This window comes from Phasianus colchicus, chromosome 6 (genome assembly GCF_987193195.1).
Source record: "Phasianus colchicus chromosome 6, bPhaCol1.hap1.1, whole genome shotgun sequence".
NCBI classification, from domain to species: Eukaryota; Metazoa; Chordata; class Aves; order Galliformes; family Phasianidae; genus Phasianus; species Phasianus colchicus.
Genome location: NC_143441.1, coordinates 7,776,267 through 7,801,754, shown reverse-complemented (window position 1 = coordinate 7,801,754; position 25,488 = coordinate 7,776,267). Strand labels below are relative to the sequence as shown.

General features: G+C 41.1%; 2 protein-coding genes across 17 annotated transcripts in view; one reads left to right on the top strand and one right to left on the bottom strand.

Annotated features, from left to right (window-relative positions):
* The window catches only part of GPR141 (G protein-coupled receptor 141), a 27,769-nt gene extending 18,609 nt beyond the window's left edge, over positions 1-9,160 (bottom strand). For 3 of the 9 annotated variants that reach the window (XR_016467642.1, XR_016467641.1, XR_016467643.1), the window contains exon 1: positions 1,636-2,212. The gene's annotated coding sequence lies outside the window, so the exon portion shown is untranslated. Of the gene's footprint in view, positions 1-1,635; positions 2,213-6,975 lie in introns of those variants that run through there. The other 6 variants (XM_090142308.1, XM_090142311.1, XM_090142312.1 and 3 more) reach the window with 5 other exon arrangements.
* On the top strand, positions 4,318-25,488 carry LOC149917404 (uncharacterized). 8 transcript variants are annotated; one of them, XM_090142323.1, is made up of 8 exons: positions 4,318-4,396; positions 11,262-11,375; positions 11,943-12,045; positions 12,798-12,830; positions 13,532-13,588; positions 15,285-15,344; positions 15,827-15,885; positions 24,752-25,488. In XM_090142323.1, the coding sequence occupies exons 2-8, from the start codon at positions 11,314-11,316 to the stop codon at positions 24,753-24,755; spliced, it is 378 nt and encodes a 125-aa protein (XP_089998449.1). In that variant the 5' UTR covers positions 4,318-4,396; positions 11,262-11,313; the 3' UTR covers positions 24,756-25,488. The 8 variants fall into 8 exon arrangements, with proteins under 8 accessions (XP_089998449.1, XP_089998450.1, XP_089998447.1 ...); XM_090142324.1 differs by lacking the exon at positions 24,752-25,488 and adding an exon at positions 19,691-19,969; XM_090142321.1 differs by lacking the exon at positions 24,752-25,488 and adding an exon at positions 17,312-17,795.

Sequence of the window (25,488 nt, the reverse complement as noted above, 5' to 3'; positions counted from 1 at the left end):
AAAATGGCAGTCTCTATTTCCTTGTGACAACATACTTAGAAGGCCAGAAACTTTACATACCAGAATGAATTGCAAGCACGTAGCATAGAATCATGCAACGAGACAAGGCAGAGTAGCCAACCATGCACAGCACCACTTTTCAACAACATCATGTCCCTACAGCAGTTTTCTTGGCAAGATGAGCCTGTGCTTGACTCACAACCTGCAGAGCAGCCGACACAGATTTTTTGGGCCAAATATAAACAGCATATTCAAAGGGGAGATTCCTTTCTGTGGGTGCTAACGAGGAGATTTAAGCTGACATGTAGTGAGAAGCTCCTGGACAGCAGCAGGGTACTGAGGGGTATATGTGGTGCCATTAAAGTTTATAGCGTAGTTTTCCCTGATGGACATTATTTGTGTGCTTCTACTGGTAATGTTGGCACAAAGATGATACAGTTCAAAGTGAAAGGTGAGAAAATAATCCTGCTAATTCCTGTCTTCTCAACTGTGGGTTTACAATAAGGGTGGGAAAAAAAAAAAAAAAAAAAAAAAGCTGCTACTGTTTGTACAGAGGTAAAAATCATCAGCCTGGTACATGATCAAGCAGCAAAGTTCCAGAGTCCAGGCAAATTACCTGAATTATACATGCATTCATTAGCCAACATTTAGTGACACAGGTCACTTTGCTTGTACCTTCTGATTATTTTTCTCTTCTTTTCAGCCACACCTCTGTTCTATGTGATCTATATGCATCTCTCCATTCTTTTTTTTTTTTCCCTATTCACAGAAGAAGGCACTTAGCTGCTCTTCCTGGCTAGAGAGAAAGCTCTTCAACATCAATAACATGGAAAAAACTGCCATCCACGATTCCTTTGTTGACTTCCTGATGGCCTCTTGCACGTACTGAACAAGAGGAGCAGAGTGATGTAAAATTCAGCATCAGAGCAGATAAATCAGCTACCCAAAGATCAGCTACCCAAAGTCCCTGAGGAAGTGGATGCTAAACAACTCACTAGCCATTCTTGTGGGGCTGAATAAGTGTCTGAAAGCATCAGGGAAGGTGTCCAAAAGCTACACAGAGATGGCAGAGCTTACAGCCCTGTGACTGTCAGGGAGAGTTGGGATTCTCAGCAACTGAGGTGATTGTTTTCATCAAAGCCAGTCAGAGAGCTAATAGAAGTAGTATGGAAACTTCCTTCTTGTTCTTTGTTTAAAGATTACTTGCTGAAATTACTAACAATACTCTTGTATTTCCAGGTTAAGCTTCCTTTTAATAAGTCAATCTGGGGAAAGTGTTTTGGAGGTGGATATGTTGCTTAAAAAGGATCCCAGATGCCTTTCCCTGATGAACATAATACACATCTAACTGTATTGTGCTTTGTGTCAAAAAATCGCACAAAATCTGACATTCACAACTGCCCCAGAGAAGTAAAAACCCAAAGCACTTCTAACTTTGATCCTATAAATTTTCTCCCAGCTTAAAGTTTAAAGCATTAAGCTTACCTCCCACCAAGAACCTTTACGGTCCACCCAGATCTGCAGCCTTCTCATCTGATTTTAACACCATTCCCCTTCTCCAAGGTGAGGGAAGAAGATTTCCCTTTCTGCATATCTAACTTCAGTACCTCTGCTGAGTACCTTTCCAGCACTTACCTGCAGACTCTCCAGTGGCGTAGCAGGAGACTTTCCTCACTCTGCACATCTCCCTGACTTCACAGAAAAGTGTTGTTAATGAGGAACTGCTTTTGCAACAAAGCTCTTTCTTCTTCCTGAAATATCATCCACTGCCCATAAACCACAAGCGTGCTCGGACCAATTGTGTTTGTTTGGGTTTTGTTGTTGCTGTAGTTGTTTTTTCTATAAATTATTCTTGTTCTGTTCAGTGCATATTAGATATTACCATTTAATGTGAAATGTATCTGCTTGTAAGCCATTACAACAGCAGGAAAGAAAGAGCACTATTAAGACTGAAAGTGAAAAAATGCATGTACAGGAATGAGATTATAAGCAGGTATGTGGACTTATGGGTACAGACATCTCTCCTGTGGTGTGAAGGTCATTCAGCCTCTCCACATTCCCTTTGTTGCTCAGATAACACTTGAGTGTCAGCACTAAGATTTTCTGCATTCTGAGGTCTGAGTGTGCCCACTGTGATGACACAGCCCCATATGCAGGATTGATATTGTGTCAGTGGTGAACATATTGACCTGAGAGTCCTTGCAGGCACTTTCTTTATGATGCAGCAATAAAGCATATGTAGTAAACACGAAGCAGGTTCAATGCTTTCCGGAACTCTTGAAATATTTCTGTCTCATTCTTGAATGATAGAGTCTTCCAAAGAGAGAAGTTCTAATGTGCTGTATGTACGCTACAGTCTTTTTATTAATGAAAAATATCGACTTGTTTATAAATGAAAAATAATGTGAGGAGAAGGAGGTTTTGGCAGGGAATTACTATTATAATTTCTCTCTCCACTATACACTATTGGTGATATTCTTAACTGTATTCAGTGCATGTATCTGTAACCAAAAATCTGCCAAAGCAGCAGAGGTGCATGCAAAAGCCTGGAAGAATTCCTTCACCCTCTTTAATTTATGAATCTTGTATCACTGCTGCAGCAGAGTGTCTGCAAAACCTGGCTGCATAGGAAGGAGCAGAACAAACACACTCCTCTTCAAATCTGGAACATACAATCCCAGGAGTTTCAGTATGAATAATAAAAGTATTCAGAGTAAGGATTTCTCTTTCTTCCAATTAAGGGGATATGCTTGGGGACTTTTAAATTCAAAAGCTCATTAAATGTTCTGTGCTATCCCTTTGTCAAGATTTTCTGAGATAAAAAGTAATAGAGTGGGAAAATAGCACTATTCCTAGCAATGTCTAACTCTTCTTCTTAGTTTTAATAAGGAAACTATTGCTCGAATTACTGGTTGAGCTTATAAAATATTCTTGTAAGATTTCAGTGATCTGCAGTTTAAAACTTAAAATAAATTCAATATTAAAATTTAGTGAGGCTTCTCATAAAATAAGAAGTACAGCAATATTTTCCACTACATCTAAATGCAAAAATTCGAAACAATGTTGAATTTATCTCAACTGAGTAATATCCTACTAGTCCTATGTTAGATGTTGAGAAGGTAAGGCATACATAGATCAAACGATTTCTTCAAAGTCACACAGCAAATGTGCTACTGAATCAGGATTAGACTGTATCTCCTAATGCTGTGCCTTATGCTTTTGAGCATAGGCTGCGTTTTGCCTTTCTGTAACAATCAGAAGGGCTTCCAGAACTAAACTTTTCACATTAACTTGTGAAATACAATAACCTGTTGTATTCATGGGTCATAAAGCCTGATCCATGTTCAGAACACTAAGGTAATACAGGATATGGACTTCTGGAGGTCGTTTATTTTAACTTATGGCTCAAAGTAGGCATGTCAGGTTGTTCAGTGCCAGTTCAGTAGTTTGAATAACTCCAAGGATGGAGTGCATATCATCCATGGGCATTTGTTCCAATATTTGATCACTCTTGCAGTGAAAATACTTTTTTTTCCAACATGTAAGTGAAATTTCCCATGCTGCAGCTCATATCCATTGCCTTTTGTCCTATTGCTATGTAAGGCCGGGAAACATCTGGAGATAAAGACAGCAATAAGATCTACCTGTACTCGTGGTAATGCAGCCCAAAATACAGTTAGCTTTTTTGTCTGCCCTGGCTCATGTTCATCTTCTTGTCTACCAGGTACCTCCTGATTCTTTCCTGCAAACCTTGCTTTCTAGAATGATAGTGCACAGCCCACAGTATTTCATGAGTTTATTCAATCCCAAGTTCAGAGACTTGCATTTTCCATTGCTATCCTTTGTGATGTTCCTTCAGCTTTATTTTTCTAGTCAGTCCAAATCTCCCTTACTGACCTTTAGTCTTGCCCTTGAGTGTACCAACCACCTGTCTAATTTGGCAACAGCCTCAAACTGACTGAGGTGCACTCCATCCCATTAGTCATCTCATTAATGCAGATGTTAATAGTATTAACCTAAATACAAGCAGAGGAATGATACTACTTGTTTGTTGTCCTCAGTCAGTCCTTCCTGAATAGTCCTAGATCCCGGTGATCCCTCAATTTCTGTGAACCTGGATACTGCTTCCAAACAGACTTACTCTATAAGTAATTGGTACTATCTTCCAAAGATTGTTGAGATCAACCTTATAATAGTATGAGGAATCTTAGCAACATGAACATCATAATAAACATAATGTCCCGTGGATCGGACCCTGTGGAACATGGGACATGAGAAGTCAGTGATGTCCTTGGTGAAGGTGTACACAAGATGGGTGTTGGGCATAGAACCTTATGGAGGTACCCACTGTTTGCATCACAAAGGCTGGCTACCCTGAGAGGCAGCTTCCATGCAGGTACAGTAGCATCTATGCTTCTGATGATGTAAAAGTGAAAAATAGGCAGTGAAAAATATAAAAGTGAGTAAACAGCTTTTGCTTATCTGCTTTATTTTGGAAGTAATTTGTCTTGGTGGTTTGAGCATGTCCATCAATAAATCACACCAGAAATCTGAAAGACTTCAACTACATGCTTAATCTTTACGAGGAAGAACGGTCTGATTCATGCTGTCATTTTCCAGAGAAGCAACAGAACTGTTTCTCACTATCTACAGAACCATGAAGAGAGACAAAAAAGTTGAAGCAAATATCTAGTTAATACAGCGTGTAACTTTCATGGCTTAACTCTTCTATGATGGTCTCTACTTGCTGTCTAGTTCTACTTGGTGCAAATAGAATCTTACAGTATTGCAAGATAGAGGAGTGAGATAGAGAATATGGAAGATCTGACGTATTGTGACAAGCTGTCTGATGTATTGTAAGTAAAATACTAGCAACATTGATGATTTCCAGGACACAAATGGCTTGGGCCAGCCAGTTTTCAATCAAGTTCTGCTTCCTGCTGTGTGCAGTACAACATCTCTATGGGGACAGTTATCAGTTGCATCTGATGAAAATGAAAGTTGTAAGCATATCTCCTGGGTAAGTTGCTGAGAAAGTTCATTGGGCGTTTACTCTTTGCTTCTGTCTCTCATCTTGAGCAGTGAAGAGAAGGACAGTGGATAAGCCTTTGAGAGGCTCAGCTGGTACACAGAAATCACCTACTACGATTTCTGTCATCCCAGGAATGTTTTGCTAGTGAGTGAGTGACACAGTTCGGACTAGATAGGAGAATACAGCAAGAAGACTGAACTCCCAAGAGATGTCCTCAGCAAATAACATTACATTTCTGTACGTTCGTAGGTCTCATCACACATTTCTGTACGTTCGTAGGTCTCATCACACATGTTCAGTAAATACAATAGATGCTTGATGTTAGCATTAATCTGTGCTATTTTCTCCATTTTTTTTTTCTTACAAATTAAAGATGATTGATAGGGAGATAACTGAATCGTGGGCAAATTGTTTGAACATTGAATAGAGTACTGAACTTCTTCAGAAAAGCCAATGAATTGCCTTCTTAGAGGAAAATGTGAATGATTTCTGCAAGAATAGGACACAGCTATTTGAGCTGACCTTTACTAACCAGAAGAGGCACGGGTCTGTTTTACAAATTTCACATTATTTTCCTCGTTCATAACAAGTCAGAAGTGAAGAAAAGGTAGCGGACACGAGCTGATGCTGAGCCTTGAGTTATCCACCTTAGTGATGAAACCTTTGAGGCTGTATCTTTCCTGTGGTGAGCGTGATATGTCTTTTGCTGCAATGCCTGAAGAACAGCATTGGTTGCTTTTGTGGTTCAGTGCTGTGCAGAAAATGAAATAGAAAGCGTACTTCGCTTTTTATTACGGTTGCCATGTTTGGGAATAGGCTTGCCTACAGGCAGATAGAAACAGTTCTGAGGCAATGACAAACTATATTCTGATGTTTGGACTTTCCAGCACAACTATCAGTGAAACAGTCTTCAGTCAGTTAGGAGAAGGAAGCAACTCAGATATAAGAAAACTCACTAGAAGCAGTGAAACCACTCAGAGAAAGAGGAATGTAAAGAACTTACAACATCAGCTCCTTTGCAATGAAACTGAGTGACTTACTTTCCTAAGGCAAACTGGAAATGTAAGGAGCTGAAAAGCTTTTTGTGATGCAGTCACCTTCTGTTTGTCTCGTCTTCTGGAAGAACCACAGAAGTCTTTGGCTTCTGGGAGGGTTCATCCTCCTCAGCACTCATTCTCTAGCAATATGCCACACCTCTGGTTACCATTTGAGGTGAAAAGCTAATCCAAGGAAAATATCTTCACTTCTATCACAGAACCACAGAATATCAGGGATTGGAAGGGACCTTGAAAGATCATCTAGTCCAATCCCCCAGAGCAGGAACACCGAGATTACACCACACAGGAACATGTCCCAGCGGGTCTTGAATGCCTCCAGAGAAGGAGATCCGACAACCTCTCTGGGCAGCCTGTTCCAGTGTTCTGTTACCCTCACAATGAAGAGGTTTTTTCTAGTATTTATGTGGAACGTGTATGTTCCTACTTGCACCCATTGCCCCTTGTCCTGTCTTTGGATGCTACAGAGAAGAACCTGGCTCCATCCTCCTAACACTCACCCTTTACATATTTATAAACATTAATGAGGTCACTCCTCAGTCTCCTCCGAGCTAAAGACCCAGTTCCCCAGCCTTTCCTTGTAAGGGAGATGCTCCCAGTTCAGTTTCTGGCATGTGGTTATCATGGTCGCCAAGTCTAGTTTAAGAAAAGAATATTATAGGAAAATAAGTCTTTCCTATCACATGGAAGGAAAAACAATATTCTTTAAGCACTGCATCTGCTTAAAACAAGTTGCACGTATCCACTACGAGCATTCATGGCAGACGTTCTTTTTTGCGCAAGCAGACTTGGAAATAACAGGGATTTTTTTTTAAATATCATTTAATAAATAATGAAAACTCACAGTAGATGCAGAATAATGATGAAATCAGATTTAGGGTTACTTACCCATATCCCATATACAAGCAAGATGGATAAACAAGATGCAAATGACCATTCAGCTGCTGTAATAGGACAGACAACTGCACCCCAGAACAGTCAATAAGCTTGCCTTCATGCAACTGGAAGCCACAAGATTTCACCTCCCTCTGGAGGAAGCAACAACAGTTCTGTGTGTTGTTGTGGGTGGCAGCTCAGTACTTTCACAGAATAAATAAAGTGTATTGTCTGTAAAAAGACAGTGATGTTACAGAAAGAAAATAGCCATAACGTGTAAAGGAACACAAGGCAGAAAATAAGAAATTAGAAGTAAAGACATGAAGTCAAGAGTATGACACCACTGAGACTGCAAAATCAGGCGCTCAGAAATCAGGAAAGGGAGAAAACTGAGCAGAAGTTTTGCTCTCCCCATCTGGATTTGTCTGAGTCAGATTCCTCTGTTTGAGATAGAGCATTTTTAATTTGCTAAGTACTAGAAGGATCGAGAAGCAGGGAGAGATGACACTACAGCTACCACAAGTTGCTTGAGCTACCCAGATCAGTATGGGATGTGCAGTCTGAAGACTGTATCTCCCTTACCTTCATATTGTTATGGTGACAGTTCTAGGAGATCTGACAAATGGAAAGTTCGGACTGGTGCTTTTGCTGAGCCGCTTTCAGTTATATGCCACACTGAACATTCAGCTTGAACATATTTTACTTCAAATACAATAGCTAAAATTGAAATCCTCACCTACAGAGGGAGGAGCATTACTTCCCCAGCTCCATCTTCCAAACCACCCGCTCAAGGGGTGTGTGAGGAGCAGCTGCAAGTGAAGACTGAGGCAAAATAGTTGTTGAGTAGCTCATCCTTCTCCTTGTCCATTGTTATTAGCCTGCCTGTGTTGCTCACTACAGGGTGGTATGCCTTCTTGGACATTCCTTTTTGGTTGGTGTAACTGAGAGGCCTTTCTTCTTCACACCCCTTTTGCCAAGCCCAGTTTCAGATGGGGCATTTCTGAGCCCATCCCTACACAGCCTAGCAGCATCCCTATACACTTCCCAGTTACCTGTTCCTGCTTCCAGCACATATGCGTTTTCTTCTTGCTCTCCAATGTGACCAACAGGTCATGGTTCATCCATGCTGGTCTCTTGCCTTCCTTTCCTGACTTCTTACGCTTGGGAAAGGAGAGCTCTTGTTCCCTAGCGAAAGTTTCCTTAAAGATCTGCCAGCTCAGCTTTCTAGCTTCCATTTTGAAAGTAGACTTTCAAAAAAGACTTACTACAGTGCAGCACACTGTTCCTAGAATCTCACATGGAGGACATCTCTAAAATGGAAAGGGGCACAAAAGCAGGCTACATGCTAAGTCTAAAATAGCAACAGTAACGACAGCAAAATTGTTCTTCTGTTTAAAATGAATAATTCACCTGGGGACTAGTGAAAATAATGCCAGCTTCAGCTGATCTGGCATGGACAGAAGCAATAAATTTGTTCAGGTTATTAAAATCACACGCATTAGCATGTAGCACTGCATCTTTCTTTACTATCTGTAGTTCCTCAGAGACCCTGGCTGAAAAATAACAGCATAGCTGGGTTACTCACCGCAGTCCTTTGCAGTAGCATGGCAAATGAAGAAGTGAGCCAGTACCTTGCCACATGAACCACTCCAGCCACAGGGCACCACAGCTTTTGTCCATCACACAGCTTTTGTTGAAAGAGCTGAAAGTTTTTACATTGCAGTCTCCTACTATAGAAGCATGTGATTTAATCTTTGAACTCACTGGGGAAACAGTTTACACTGATTAGAGTGTCTCTGTTAGTCTAAGAACAGTTATAAAATTACTAAACCATAAGAACTCATTTGCAGGTCCATGAGCACTGAAGACTTTTTTTTCTGAGCCCACTCATAGCCTTCATCTGTGTCAGAATAGCTTCAGCTCTACAACTGTGTTATCACTTCTAATCACTATCTTTAGCTCTATCTGCATAACCTTGGAGATAATGTCCTGGCTTTCTTTCTGTTTCCTGTTTCAGTCACTCAGATGTACTTTCTGCTGGCCCTGTTTTGATGCACACAAGAAATCTCAGAATTAATGTGACATCAAAGTACTTGGGTTTTAAATTCCACGAAGATTGCCTCAGGGGAGGAAAAAAACCTCCTTGTTTGTTCTTTAACATATAGTCCATTTGTTCATTAGAAGCATTTGTCTGGTTGTCACCGAAGTTCTGGCACGGTGCATTTTCTGTTTTGCAAGAGTTAGCAGGGGCAAACCAGCAGTTTTGATCTTTGCTATAGTACTACAGAACACAGATTTTTCAAGGCCCTGTCTGCCTCTTTTTACCCTTTTGAGAAAAGAATGTCCAGGACATGTATTTGTTAACTGGTGCTTGTAATGGAATAGATTAATGATTTGATTGTCATGATATAAGACCAATTCTGAAAGTGCATTATTAACTTTAAGCATTAATATTCTCATTCAAGTCAGTCATAATTCCTTTGCTTTGTTGAAGTGGGTCCTGAATATGAGGCAGCCCCGTGCTATAAAATTAATTTTCTGAATGCCTCTCTGCCCCAAGGGCTTAGCTGCTTTGCTAGCAGAACCAGCACAGATACATTATATACACCATGCACAATGAGAATTAGTAGCACAGCTTGACATGACAGCTGCCTGAGAGAATGACCAGCAGGGGAAAGGTTTCAGTGTGAAACTGAAAACCTAACAAGCCAATGAACCTTACAACTTTTTGTGGTCAAGCCTAGTGAGCTGATGAAGGCTGCAGCCTCCGAGAGCAAAGTCCTGCACTGTGGAGTGCAGGGTGAGAAGATCAGACTATGCTGGGGCTGAGGGCAGCTGCCCTCCATCCTCATGGCCCTCAGAGCTCTGCTCACGTGGCAAGAAACCCCAGCAGTGAGAACACGTGGCTGCAAGGGGGAAAATGCCTCCTGCAAAGGATGCGGTGGAAATCAGCCTACCTGCTCCAAAGCTAGAGCTGCAGAAGCCAAAGCAAGTTTCAGATGGTCTCAGTTATAGGTCTCTAATGCCATCAGGATGTAGGTGGGCTCGAGGACAGGATGGTGTGCAGGTGTTGAGGAGGATTCTGGTTGCTTTTTCTGTTTGTTTGCTTTGTGAGCTCTTACCTGGTTTGTAATTCTGATTGCTTATTTCACAGGGAGAGTTTTGATGAATTCTGGGCAGGGATGATGCAAACATCTCTCACTCCCCTGCCCTTCCACTGCTTCCCCTCCCCTCCACAGTGAAAGCATTTACAAGCAAATACAGTAAACAAACTTATGGAAAAATCTAAGGTTGTCTCTCTGCCTCAGTGGCCAAATTGAGGAGATTGAAGGCTGCTTCAATGGGGGAAGAAGATGTGGTATTATTTTCTTCCCTAAGAGCAAAGCGTATGAGTTAGAATTGACTAAGATTGTCCTGCGTTTTAGAGAGTATTCACATGGGCAGCTTTTCCAGATCTGTCCCTCGGTTTGCATCTGACTTATCTTGTCATGAAAACCAGAGGAAGAGCTCAATCCCTTCACTGTTGTATGGGAGCTATTGAATCACGGCCTGAACCTTTGATTGACCACAGGAGGTGAGCAGTGAGTCAGCCCTGGAGCACAGGTGAAGGCAATTCACCTGTGCTATTGAAGGGGTGGAGCCTTGGAGCCTTGCTCCACCTCTCCTAGACCCCATTTAAGTGCTGGCTGCCACTGGGGAAGGATCTTTTGGAAATCACTCTTCTTGGAGTCTTTTCAGTAAACCTAGGACAAGGGTAAGCTTTCCATTTGTTCTTTAGTGTGATAACCTGCTTAGTGTAACTTTCTTGTATATTTCTTAATTATAACATCTATATGTTCATTGGTTATACAACTGTACAAATAGAGTAGCAGAGCCATCCCAGAGAAATGTCTCCAGAAGATCCCTTCTTCTAACAATTGAAGTAATAAATTTAACAGTTTCATTATTAAGGCTTAAAATAAAATTGAAACCAACAGATTTTGTGTTTGCCTTCTGTAGTTTCATCACAAATACAAAATATGTTCTGTTTTATATTTTGTTGCTTTGTTAGAGCTTGCTATAAGGGCTATTTTTCTACAAGCCCATCTCAAATCTGGGGGGAAGAAAAAGTAGCATTAAACACACAAGAGGCTGCTGTGAGGCCTGTCAGACAGGAAGAATTTGGAAGAGGACATCATATAGTCCACCTGAGTATCTCAGTCCAGCTCTGTAGGAGATGAGGCATGACACAGTGTTTAATGCAAATCAACTGATTTTCCTGTGCAAACACTTTTTTAATGGAAACATACCGTTTTCAGATGTGCCCTTATCTATGGAAACTAAAAAGGGGCAAAGACAGACCTCAGCAAGATGGATTCTAAAATTCATGCAGAAAACAGTCAGCCTCTCAGTGAAAACAGGCATTTCACGAGGTAAGTGGTGTTTGAACAGGTGTGCTCATTACTGTGTCTTCCAAAAAAAAGTGAAAAGCAAACAACTTCTAGAGCATTTAGCATAATAACATTGTGAGATAGATGTTTTCTGGCATTACTGCGGCCTGAACGTAACCCACGTACTTCCCAGTACACTAAGAAACTGGGAAAACACTATTTCTTTGAGACTTTATCCAGTTTCTTGTTAGGCTAAAATAAATGTGAGATAAGGTTGTTTCCCAGATATTTTAGTGCATGTACTTTCTGGTTAATCCAGATAATAAAAAGTGTGGAAAAAGATGAATGTGAAAAACCGTTCTGGGGTGTTCATCAAAACATTTCATCAGTCAAAAATGGGATTAAGCTGGTGTTAGCTTTAAAAAAACAAGTTATTAAAGCAAAACTGTACAAAACACCCATGTTAGGTGGGGGAGGGAGTAGAGCAAAAGGTGTAATGTGGAGTTTGAATTTGGATTCTAATGTTCACAGTCCTGCCTTGCCCTTATTCATGTAACCAGAGCAGTCACCCAAGCTGTGATCCCTCAGCTGTCTCTGTGATTTTTGTAGTTTTCAGGCATCATCTGTGTCTCAAAGGATGGAGATGAGAAATAAAGATCTGGGCTCCACTTTTCCAGAGGTCAAGAGCGATCCAGAGCGCAGAATGAACAGAGTAAGGCATTACATGTTGTAGGAATCTCCTTATGTATCTGTGGGCCAAGGACATGCAAAGTGTGGTGGTTCCTGCAGCCAGTTTACGGCGAGGCCATGATCAAGTTGCTTATATTCCCTTGGTATTGTTGCAGTTGGCAGCATTTCTCCAAGTGATTCAAAGCGGATTTCAACCTCTGTATCATACTTAGTGAGAGCACTGCGATGAAGCACAGCTTGTAAGGTCAGGGATATTCTACTTCTAATTATAAAGAAGCTAGTGTTCTGGAGGAAAAAAAAAGCTATTTGTGCTCTCCAAATACTTCTAACTTCCAAACAACTAAAGGTAACCTGAAAATATGACCAAAATATACTTTAAAGTATTTGAGGACTTACCTTGAAAACAGCCTTCATCTTTCTAGTATCATTGCATGACTCTTGTGATCTTAATATTCCAGGCATCTTTTGAAAAGGAAATTATGTCCTTGATTGAAAGCATACCTAAAATAGCAGTTTCTGCAGTGGCACATTTTCAGATATTTTCATACTTCGGTTTCATTGTATTTCTTAATGAAGTCTTACAGGGAATCTTTGTCATTTTTAACAAAAACATAAATCTATGAATAATATATATTTATGAATAATCAAGAACCCCTTGAATAAAGAGAATGGAGGAAAAAAACTACTTCCCACTGCACTGTTTCTTCAGACAAATTTAATTTTTATTTTCCATTTCTTGAACTGTGGATGTATGCACATGGTGAGCGTCAACAGGTTCCTTGTTTGGAGTGCAGAAATCATTTCAACGTAAGTGATCAAATAACATATCTTGCCATTAATCATTTGATAAAACCTGTAGTATGCACACTTCACATTTTGACTTGACACACAAATGTTCAAACCAAGACATCAGTATTTCCTAAGGTCTGGTTAACTTGCACAAGAATATATTTTTGGGGGAAGAAATCAGGTGAAAGATACCCTGATTAGTGATAAAAACAGAAGTGAACTGTGGTATGCAGGGTTCTTAACCAGGATGGCATTTGGTACACTAGGGATTTTTCACACAGAAGAAAAAAAATCCTGTTTCTCATCTAAAGTCTTTGCAGTTTAGATACATGCACAAGAGTACTTGAGACCAGAATTGCTGCTGGTGGTAAAAACAGGCAAGAGGCCTCATTTTTTCTGTTTAGCTGGCTGTTCTAACAGTTCCTACGTGTAACTGCAGTATGGAGACAGTTGTCAGCTGAATGCATGAATAGGCACACACGCACACTTCCTCTATCTTCCTTTGACTGTAAAACATTCACAAATAACTGCCACAGGAATTATTTGATTTATCATTTTCTAAGAGGAGTTAACATTAAGAAAGCTTACAGATAGTCAGTGAGATGTGCAGAGCTCACAGCACAATGTGTGTTCTGTTTCCCATCTTGCCAAACCCACAGCTTCTCCCTCTGTCTCACTTTGCCCAACCTCACCCACTCTTAACATTTTTCCTTTGACAGACGTGCTTACAAGAGCTGGTGCAAATGATGGAAGAAATGGAAAAGGCCATCATAAAGGTACCAAAACGCCCTTATGAGGAAAGAAATTGTCATGAGTTGCAAAGAAGAGTGTGAGAGTCAACTTACAGTTGTTAATAATCTTATAGTATGGACTTCCATCAGAGCACTGAAGACCATGTCAGCGTACCTCTGTGATGCTCAACTCTGTCAAGACATAGGCCTACCAAAGATTTTGCTGCTATGACAAAGAAAAACCCACAATATTGCTGTCACTGATACAGGGATGATGTAAAACCTGGCTTTCATATGAGTTGGAGTAACTTTATGAATTACTGAGTCTCTGTGGTCTCTTCCAAAGCTGCCCTAAGTGCATCGCTAATTAATTGTTCCTGTGCCATAAAGAGATGCATATGGTGTATGCTCTCATGGATATCAGTGTATTTTGTGGGCATAATAGTGGCCCGTTCCAGTAGCTTTTTCTCCTATTTTGATTCTGAGCAAATATGAACGCTTGAGTAGTTAATATCTTGGTTTGTCCCTCCAGTGAACAGGGCATTGTGTTTCTGAACATGAAGCTAGGATCTGAATCAGCCTCTTGGAAATAAAATCTATGTTCCATCGATCATCATAAGACTTTAAAAAAGCACATCAGTAAGCAACATAGACTGCCTTGATTTATAAATGCCTTTTCCTGCCTTCCCTTTTTGACTGGCTGATAGTTTCTTACTGCTCAGTATGCATAAAAGGATTATTTTTTTTCCCAGCAAAACAATTAAGTGCAAGCATTTGTTGTAACAAGGTCTCCAGCAAAGTTCTGAAGTGGTGCATCTGTCTGTGATTTCATGCTAAGTTACAGAAGAGCAGATGCTTTACTTAGGAGGGGCCTCCATAAACCAAGGTAACTTGATTTGTGAGTTAGCAGAGCCGTGAGATCACAGAATAATACAGGGACCTCGTGCTTAAAGCTCAATCCAGAGTGCTCAGGGTTGTATCCAGATGAGTCTGCAAAGCATCTGAGGATGAGGCCAACACAATCTCTAGATCGCCTGGATAATTATCTTGGGAATTCTCTGATCTTGCTCCAGCTCAGTGACATGCATCATGTATTGAGAGCAATGCAGTGTGCACATGTGGTCTAACTAGTGTTGAATAGGTATGGATAATCTCTCTTCAACCTATTGGGCCGTGCTTCTATCCATAAAGGCTGCTGGCCTCCATTGCTGCAGGGGCATTCAGGTGGCTCACACTCAGCTCCCTACTGGTCATCCCCAAACTGCTGTCCTCCTGAGGATGCTTTTATGATTAGGGCATTCTGCATCTCACCAGCTACAGACTCCACAATCCATGTGTTTCTATTCGTTTCCACTGATAATGAGAAAGAAATCATTCCACTGCCTGCTTCTGCATAGAACCTCTGGGGTCTGCTAAAATAGTTCTCCTCTCTCAAAGCACTTATGTCAGCATGGACATTGGTTTCAGCTTCTGCCTTCTATCCCATTTCCTGTTTTTACCAAACATTTCACTTCTACAAATTTCCCTTCGCTGTTGATATCAGCCACAACTTCTAGGGTTGAAAAGACTGTCAAATATACAATGTGTTCACGTAATCCTCGCTCCTGCTGAATACTGGATTAATAGAAAGTCCCTGGTTTTAGCTTTTTACTAGAATCTATTTAAACTTGGAAGTTTAGTCGGTGCTACTGTTTTAATGTTGATGCTTTTTTCCTAACAAGTTATTTTGTTTGTTTTCTAGGAAAAAAGTGAAATATTGAAAGAAAGTGAGCGAATTATAGAACAAGACAAAATCATAGAGGTAAAACATCCCATTATGTATCATGGTACCTGCTCTTTCTTTGTTTAGATCAGTATCGCTCAGTGACAGCCTTTTACTAAATTAATTACAAGGTTGTCAAACAAGCAATAGAGTGAAATACAGTACAGGCAAGCGTGCAGGGAGTCAGACTGCTGGTAGGTAGCTTCAGGAACACAAAAATAATGCAAATCTGTAGTTTAAAAGTTTTGTAGTCCAGAGCCTGCAAACGAGCAAGCACACCTTTAAAATCAGTAAGCTTATGTTATCTGGAACATAAGTCATCGAGAAAGTTGCTCTAAGACAAAATAATACTGTGAGGGCAGATTCTTTTGGATTCCTATAATAGCCAGCTTGGGAGAGGAAATAGAATATTTTCAAGGGCAGCACTGATACTGCTCTCACGCTAATAAACTGTGACTTCACTTTTATTACGCAACAGACTGATGGACTAATATTGTTTCCTTTTCTTTTAAACTTTTAAGGGTATGCAGAAAAAAGTAAACGAATTCTTAGGAGTGCAGAACCTTAAATTTGTTGAGTTGTAAGTATTAATAGTGCCTTCTATTCTGGGTTTATTATTTTATAGTATCCATAATATTTCCACGTCAGCCATACCTGAAGCATGTACTATTGACTGTAAGTTAATACTGTTACACAAAACCAAACAAGTTCCTCAAGTTTATGTAGAATAGCTTCTTTTTCTGTCACCTAATCATCCAGCCAAAGAAATGCAAATGAAATTTAGATGTGGAAAGTCTCATCACACTCTCAGCAGACACCAGGAGCAGTTTATCTTTCCCTCAGAAAATAAAAGTTGAGGGGCATATCCTAGATATTTATTTCAATTCTCTTTCTTTATAACCTGCACCAGGTTCCTATTATTAATTTGTGGAATGAAAAGCAAAAGCAACAGCTCGAACAGGAGCGGTAGATTCTGCAACCACACAGTTATTATCAGAGCAACTTCTCTCTTTTGCTGGCCAGAGTTCAAATTTGTTAAAACCGTGTCCCCTCACCTCACTGCTGGACTGTAGTTTCCTGTATGTAACAAGTCATATAAAAAAATCTCTGAATTTCAAAACACCACATGCTCTCAGCATGATTGAAATACAAAGACCATCTCAAGCACTGAGCTTTTCTCTCTCACTCTTCCCTTTCTCCAATGTTCAGAAAGCCTCTAAATTCAGTAAACACAAGGGGATTAGGTATTCCTCCTGGCAATCACTCCCAAATTAAGCACCAAGTATGAAGTGCTGGCACTGAGTATGAGCCCTGCTTAAAAAGTCCTCTTCCAGTCATGTGGAGTCATTCAGTTTTATGTTCTCTATGTTCTGAGGAGCCACTTAATGACATTATGTATGCACCACATGAAATGTAACAACAAAGGCTGAAATGTAATTTCAAGTTTAAAATAAGAGTTTTCATCTCCTGAGCTGTTTGCACTGGTAGGGCTACTCTACAAGTAATGTATGCCTCTACTTTTATTTATTGTAGCGTCTCCATCAGGCAAAGTTGGAGGGTATCATAAAAAAAAATACCAGATCCTTCTTGCGAACTTGCTGCCATTTTGTCATGAGCTTGATGTTATTGATACAGCAGTACTAATGCTCTCCTCCAATATAATAATCAAAAAAACGTTCTCTATGCCATTGGTATCCGCTTTTATGACAGTGTGGGTTTTTCAGAATTGCAGAGTTTTGCTAATTATCCCAGACTGGATGAACCATATTGTTCCATACAATAATTCATGTTAATTACTACAGAAATCAAGGAGTTTATAAATACTGATCTAGGAGTTTATAAACACACAAGGGACAATATTTCAGTCAAGAAATCTGAGACTCTCTGTAAATGATTGTATAAAATGCAGCAGGAAGATATATAGCACAGCAGTCCCGAAATGACTCTGAGCACAGCTAAGAAGATGGAAATCACTGCTTCTTTTTCTGATTTCAAGAAACTTTCAGATCAATTGCAGAGAGAAGTCTTAGGAGCAGAAAGCAGGCAAAGAAGAAAGGGAGATGAAAATGAATACACAATACATGGGGTTTGGTGGACGGAGAAGTTTGAGTAGTCTGAGTGACCAAAAACCAAAATCATCAATTCAGGCCATTGGCTCAGTCAGCTGACATCATTACTTGGCCTGGAAGTTCAGTGTGTGCCTCTCCTCGTCTCTGCTTTTGCTCCTGAGGGTTGACTCTGACCTGGGAATCCTTACTGCTTCCCCACTGCCCAGATGGCTGTTGGAGAGAAATGGTTTTGGGAATCTGACTGCCCGTGAAGCAATGCTCTTAAAGGCTTTGCTCATAATGAGACGAAGTGGAGTAGAGAGATCATGATCAGCATGAAACGTGATATGTCCTTTAAGAAAAGAAGAATCTAGCTGAACTTAGACACAGAAGACTTAAGATGGAGAGAAATGGAAGGGAGGGAGAAATAAAACATTTCTTCTGAAGTTTTCAAACTGCTTGGCTTTGTCATCAAGCTAGACTTTTTCTTTGCACGGTTTCTGCAACGTTTTTTATGAAGTTGTCTTTGAAATGAAAATCAGTAAGAAGCATCTCTTTGTGGGGATGCATTTCCATTTAAATCCATGCATTTTACTGTCAGGAAACTGTTTCCAACAGTACAGGGCATTCACCTGTTGAAATAATATTCCAAAAGGAACAGTTAGAAACACGTCGGGTTTCTTTGAACAAAACAATGGAGAAGCTATATTAACCAAGAATAATGCTAGGCTGAAAATGAATGCTACGCATTTCACATATGACCCTCAGGCAAATTTCTTCCCTCTGGGCTTCAGTTTCCTACATGTAAAGTTACAATAGTTTTCATTTTCTTCATTTGGGTCTTCCTCATGTGCTCACATCACAAAAACCTTTGGTGGCCAGAGTTGCCATTAAGTATTAAGCACTTGCTAGTGATGGACTCTGTGGTAATATTGCTGGCAACAGGAAGAAAGGAGCCTGCTTTGGTCAGGGCAAAGAAATACAAGATTAGATAAACCAAAAGGATTTAATTGTAATAGAGTTGTGCAGTGTCTCTACTTCTTCTCTGTGCTTTTGTCTTGTTGCAGGAACTATCTGTGGCTGTTTAGCAGGCCCTTAAAATTGTCTGTCTGCTATTTCATCGCACTGCTGTTGTTTTATAAATCCTTACATGTTTTGGCCTGGCTATGTCTTCAACTGAGTAACATCTACTGGCACTACCTACCATGTGAATATCCATACTGATGCAAGAGGATTTGAAAAACTGGCCTTTAGTGGTTACTGTATTGCATCTGCAGAGACAATAAAGCAAAGTAATTCTTAAATCATTTGAAAATGTCTGTGAGAGCTATATTAGACCCTCAGAGGAAGAAACTTAAGTACTGCACATCTCAGGAAGAGAGAGAGTGCTTAGGTGCAGTCAGTCGTGTGCATTCAGTCTGCTTGGGGTGGATCCGAGATGCAAAAATTGCTTCAGCTTCCACGTTCTGATTGCCCTCAAATCCGTAACAGTCCTGCCCTCATCAGCACAGGCATGAGTGCAGGAAATCTGTAATTACATCTAGGTAGGATCTTCTGTCGATGCAAATTGAAATGACCCCATTATGAGTGGTGCAGAGATAATTGATGGGAGCTGAAAATCTGTTTTTAAAAAATGCTTCTTGCAGACAAGCAACCACCATACTGCCTAACCACAGCAGACCTGCAAATGGCTGCTCTTGTATATATATGGCTATATCACTGCACACCCACAGCACTGTCACAAAGGATATGAGGGTGCCACGTTTGCCTACAGTAGAGCTTCTATCTGCAGTCTGTGGCAAGCCTGGGTGTGCTTAGGAGGTGTCTGCCTTGCACAAATCACATGTGTGACAAGATTTCAGATTTCAGATTTGTGCATGTTTCCTGTGTGCTCCACTGAGCGGCCAGGCCAGTCCCATCCATCAGAGCACACAGGAGGCTTCAATCATGCTCAAGTCTCTCCTGCAGGACAGTTCTTTGTGGATGCTTAAAGAAGACTTCAGTACAACTGTCCTTCTGGGCTTGGCTCCCTAAGGATCCTCTATGTCCTAATTTCCACTCTATAGAAGGATATTGTGCACCCTCTGTCCTGGTTTTGAAAAGGATGTGTCAGTGTGTCTGGCTGACAGCAAGTTTTCTCTGCATCCTCCTGGTTCACCACTCACCGCCTGTCTGAAAGCAGCAGGAAAGAGTCCTGCCAGCTGTGGTTACTAAGTCATGCAGCAGTGAATTAGAGCTGCTGAAGATCAAAATACTCCAGAAAATGGTTTTAACTTCCTTCTCATGTTATCTCTTGCCACAGCTATTTTTGCTCTATTTTTTTTTTTTTTTTAACAGATGAGGAGAAGCATGAAAACTGCTCCCTGAAGAGACATTGTCTTACAGGGCTGTCTTGTCATGCACCCTATTGCCTTTCCTGGAAAGTACCTGATGTGCAAAAGGAGCTGAAACACCAAAAGTTGGGAAAGTAAACACACACGAAATGCTTATGACAGAGGGAAAAGTTTGCTGAAAGCAAAACACGGCGGCAAAACTTCCTGTTTCTGTGTAGAAAATGGTAGATTTCAAACTTGAAAAAGAAAATTCATTAAAGCCATGAGAAGGAAATAGGACTGCAGGGACTCCATTTTATGAGACAGATCATCTGTGGGAACTGGTATAGAGCCTTCGTGCGAAAATATCACCTCTCTGACATGAGACATTACATTTTAGACACAGTAATCCTTATGGATCCCTTCCATCTCATGGTATTCTACGGTTCTATGATTCTTCGGTATGTTTTCTGGTGTGTTCTGCTGTCCTGCATCCAGATCACAGTGTGCTTTTAACACAGGCACTCTGTCTGGCACTGTGCTGGCCTCGTGTAACCTGGGGGAAATCTGGAAATGTGTCCTGAGATGAACATCTGTTTGTTACTCTCTCAATTCAAAAAAGCTATTGTCCTAAGCCTACATTATTCCCCGTAATTGCTATAATCCACAGATTGTGATCGTTATGAAAGAAGTCATTAATAGAAGAAAGTGCAGAGGGGAATAATTTTAGTACTGTTGTTCAGCTTTGTGAGTGTGAATCTTTGTGGTCAATTGACCACAGAGTTTAAAATGCAAGAAGAAAGCAGCATGACACCTGATGGTGATACAAAGGAAAAGAAAACGCATTGAACGGCTCAGCTTCCAACTGTGCTAGGTGGAATGAGTGGAGGTTGCTGCAGGGAGGGCATGTGAGGGCAATGGTACAGCACAGGAGAGAGCAGTTCTCTTTTTGCTGATAGAAGCCAATGTAGCCATCCTGTCTGATCGAATGACAGCTGTTCTTTCTCTCCCTGGAAAGGAGGAAGGAAACTCTGAGTAAGCCTCACGATGCCATGCTGCATAGGATGCATAGCAAAACTCTTCAGGTGATGCAGTGGGAATGATGGTGATGCAGGGAGTGTCCTTTCAAACCCCAGTAAATAGCCACAGAAGCACCTGCCTTGATTAAGTGGGTCTGCTAGGAGGGCTCAGTTGGCTGGACCAGGGAACAACATTCTTTTAAATATAGTCATATTTCTTCTGGTGACAACAGCTGTGGCTTTACTTCATGTTCCCTGCACCGTCATCTTTGTGCCCTCCATGCTCTTGGTGTGATCAGGGGCACTGATGTTTGTGATCTCCTTTATAAAGTTTTGTTCTTTCTCCACTTTTTCCACTCTTAGGAAGAAAAGCAGGATACTAAAACCAGATCTCAGCATCTTGAAGGATGATGTGGTCACCTGAGTTCAGACTGAATCACCCAACAAATCCTTCCAAATTTCAATTCTGCTTCTATCTGAACCAGCAGAACATATTTAAGGATTTTCTTTATATACTTCAAACACAATGGTGATGAATACTCATAGTCCCTTCTTGGAGGATCTGGGGGAGGTGTGAGAGGAGTAAAGATGTATAACTAGGCACACTGCATAGCAGGGACCTTTTCCTAGGTGCAGTAGAGCCACCCAATCATCAACACACTTATGGGGCCCCAGACAGTTAGGACAGTTATAATTTCTCTCTTCCTTTGCTGTAGTTGCCCTAGATGGTTTAAAAGTAGGTTAAAAGAAGGCCAGTTAATTGAGCTTTACTACCTTTGACAAGTGCCTATGTAGATGCTGTTCGCATGACCCAGCACAACACAGGCCTTCCAAATGGCTTTCCCTGCCCTGCAAAACTGAGTTTAGGTGGGTACAAAGAGCTTAGACATATTTGTGTCTGAAAGCCTGAATAAGTAGCTGGAAGAGCAACATCTTGAAGATGACTAAATAAGAAAGCACTGAAAGTCCTGTGAGCTGAAAATAGCTGGAAGAAAGCAGTCAGGGGAAGTGCCATGTATTCTTTGTCCTATTCTTATTTTTCCATGGGTCTCTCCTTATAGACACTATTCTAATACACATTCTGCATATTAGATACATTTATCAGTCCTGTCCTGAAAAGGATTGATTTATATGATTTATATAATACCACCTCTGGAGATGGGCTGCCCCACAGGAGTGTATAGACCACCCTGCATGCTGGCCTTATGGACACTGTGGACACTTTGGTCAGCCCATCCCCACTGGTGCCATGGTGGAAGCATGCTGCTCAGGGTGCAAGTTTGTGCAGCAGTAATCTTGCTACAGCTCCTTTAGGTGGATCTTGGAGCATCAGTGATAAAGCCCTCGGGACTTTAGTCAGCAAATGAGCCTACTACAGGTGACACAGTGGGGATGCAGCACTTTCATTTATTCCAGTGCATCTAAGTAGGCATGCTGATGGCTTCCAGTTTAGATATCTGTGTACATTGCCTGTGAAGGTACCTGCAGGCCTGGGAAAATGAGCAGCAGTGATTTATCAGATCTTGTACAAACGCAGCCTTTGTGTTGGCAGGTGAGGATACTCAGATATTAGCAGTGAGAAGACAGAAAGGATGAGTTTGAATAAGTAGAGTCCAAAGAGGAACAGGAAGCCTGTTCTCCTGTGATTACAGTGGGTTACATGTCCAGGCATTTGCATGCATTATCTGAATTATTCGGGAGAAGCTTGAGGCTACAGGAGTTAAAGCCAACGATTTCCATATCAAAGGGCTTTTTGAGAAAGTATCAGCACAGACATTTCTCTCTCTAAGTGTTTTGGGTGCTTTTTTTTCCCTTTCTTCCAGACATCAGACAGAGTAACGGCTTAATCTTCTCAAAGAAGCCTTGATAATTTGTTAAGCAAAAATTTGGCTTTGGGATGAGGTTCATAACTTACAGCCATTGGTGGCACACCTTGAGCAAACAAGAAACGTTCAGACTCAGAAAAAGGAGATAGTTTCTGTCGTTTTCAGGGGGAAATTGTCTAACGTCTTCTAAAATAAATTATACTTTCCGCATTAATTATTTTAATTGCTGAAAACTAAGTGAGCTATACTTTAAAGTCTGAGCCACACCATCTGGTTCTGTCACTTCTCAGTGCCCTAAGCATTTGTCCAGACAGAGCACATTTCTTTTCTCCTTTCTTCTCTCTCCTTTTTTATTCTGCCTGGACTCATTACCTTAGCTTTCCTTGCACTGAATCTATGTGCATAAGACATTTGTTTGCCTTCTGTCTCAATCTGTCTCTGTGATTCTGAACATCACCTACGCTGGACTGGCAACTCCACAGTTCACCTTGTCAGAAAAATTATTCACCTTAATTCATATTCATTCTCCTTAATCATGATGTGTAAGGAATAAAATTGGTCCTAAGGATGCTCATAGTGCCATTTTACCGCTTGTTTGTCATCACCAAGGACCATTTTCATGTCAATTTACTCTTCTGTTTCTCGACTCTCGTACAGAGGAATTACGGTGATAAGGTAAAGCTGTTATCTGTTGATAAAAATGGTTTAGAGCAGCCCTTGTATACACATTTTTTTAACTGCATGGTGCTTCATTTGAGTGAATCTCCTTGAATAAGTCCTTTTTTTCTTGCTGAACAGCTTGAGAAGCACTCCAAAGATCAATTTTTTTTTTGCAAAGACCCCTCACTTGTTCTGTTCTTCAGGTGAGGATCCACAGATACCTCTCTGTCATTGAAAATAAATTAACTTTAGTGAGAAGATGATACTGCTTCACCAATTCTTGTCTCTTGGCTGTCTTGCTGAAGCGCTGTGTTTCCAGCTGTGAACAATTTCTGAAGCCAGGAAGAAACGAAGCTTAATGAAGCTCCAGCTGCCTAATTCTTGCGGCAGTCGTAGTGATGAAGATATTGCCAGCACTGTGCAGCTCATACTTCCATCAACAATCCTTGTTACTTTCTGCAAAGACCTCACTGTTGCAGAGAATGTGGTTAATACTCCTCCCTGTGCTGTGCACAGCTTTCATCTAGGTTTATATCTGGACATGAGGCATCACTGCCACAAGATTCTTATCCAGTGCAGTTGCTCATAGATCATAACACAGAATCTGCAGAATTGCAAGCCACAGTGCTGTATCAGAGGAGGTCTGCTCACAAGTTAGTCTGTTTCCATGGAAAGCAGTTTGGTTACGAGAAGTTAAACAGGTCCTGTACAGCCATCTCACCAGCAGAAACTGGATATTCTCAGTTCTCTTCCTATCATCCTTGGCTAAAGAAAAAACGGTTTTCTGTAGCCCGCAGTAGTCCTTACTGCAGTGATATGTCCAAAATATGGAATCTGAATCATTCTTTTTGCTTCAAGTGAGTCGCTGTGGTGGTATTTCAGTTTTACTATTAATCAATACAGCTCAGCAATATGCAGCAGCGTGAGGATATGTCCTCAGATGATGTGGTATGTCCTTAACAGCAACCAGGACTTTCTTGATAAAAAGGTGTTTAACCTGAATTGGCTGTCACAGACGCAGTAGGACTTCACAAAATTGCAAATGAATCAACACATGGTACAGGCTTGATGTTTTCATTTGACTTTCATTGGTGAAAAAATCTAAAGGCTTGGAAGAGAAATAAACCACCCCAGCTTGAACAGAAAATACAATACAACTGCTCAGTAGGAAAACTGCAGAGGCAGCCTACTGCTCTCAAGGATGAGGACAATTTTGTTGCCTTTCACCAGGAGCGCAGGGAAAGCTGAATGCTGCTGGGAGAGCATTAGCATTACTGGCTATTTTCTATGCAGTGTTATGCCTGCAGTAGGGAACAATAAAATCAAAGCTGATGTCCAACAGAACAGCCAGGAGTATTTCATCTCCCTGGTACGGAAAATGCTGTGTTAAATGTAACAAGTACAAAAGTTTATTTGAAGGAAGGGTGGTCTTCAAGTGAGAGTTTTGGCTTGGCAGTGCAGATATATCAAGTGTCTTTCTACCTCTGCCTGATGCCATGGGCAAATCACTTAGTATCTGTGACCTTGTGTGTCATATCTGTAAAATTCTGACCTTATTTATTTGTTCTGCTGTCTTCAAAGGTGAACAGGAACTTCCTAATTCTGAAATACACAACGCAGCAACAGATTCACCGTGTGTTTGAGAAGTGCCCTAAGCAACTGCGGTACACCAGTGGGATAGCTGTCTCTAGTGAACAAAAGAAGAGAAAACCTCTCCAAAATGAATAATCAGCACCTTCCTGGAAGACCTGTGGTTCTCCCTTTGGCTGCAGAGCAACTGAGGGCCACCACAGCAGTGATGGAGCCTGGAGCCGTGGTGCCTCTCCATAGGCAGACTGCAGAAACGCTGCCTCCTGACATTTGCTTTTCCCAAATGACTGTGGAAGAAGAGAGAAAAGTACCATTTTCATCTGTGTTGCAATTTTTCTGCAAGAAACTGGTATGTTGCAGCCCAGCTCTTTGGCCCACGTAGGCTGGCTGTCACACCTGGTGTGACAAGCACGTGGGCAATAGATTGCCTCCCTCTTCCCATCATCCAGAGATGGCAGAACGCTCACCAGAGTCTATCCTTGCTCCATGAGCATCCCAGAGAGCCCTCACGGTCCAAACAAAAGGCTGAGGCCGTGAAAAACACAGCAGATGCAAAATGCCTTCACTTCAGTCAGTTTGGTAAATTGCTTCTGTTTTGATGGCCATGAAAAATATCTTTTTATGCTGGAAAATTATTAACTGAGTTGTGAGTTGCCATGGATGCAGCATTTGGTTTATTGCAGACTTTGTCTCGTACTGTGCAGGACTTCATTCTCAGCACTCTCCTG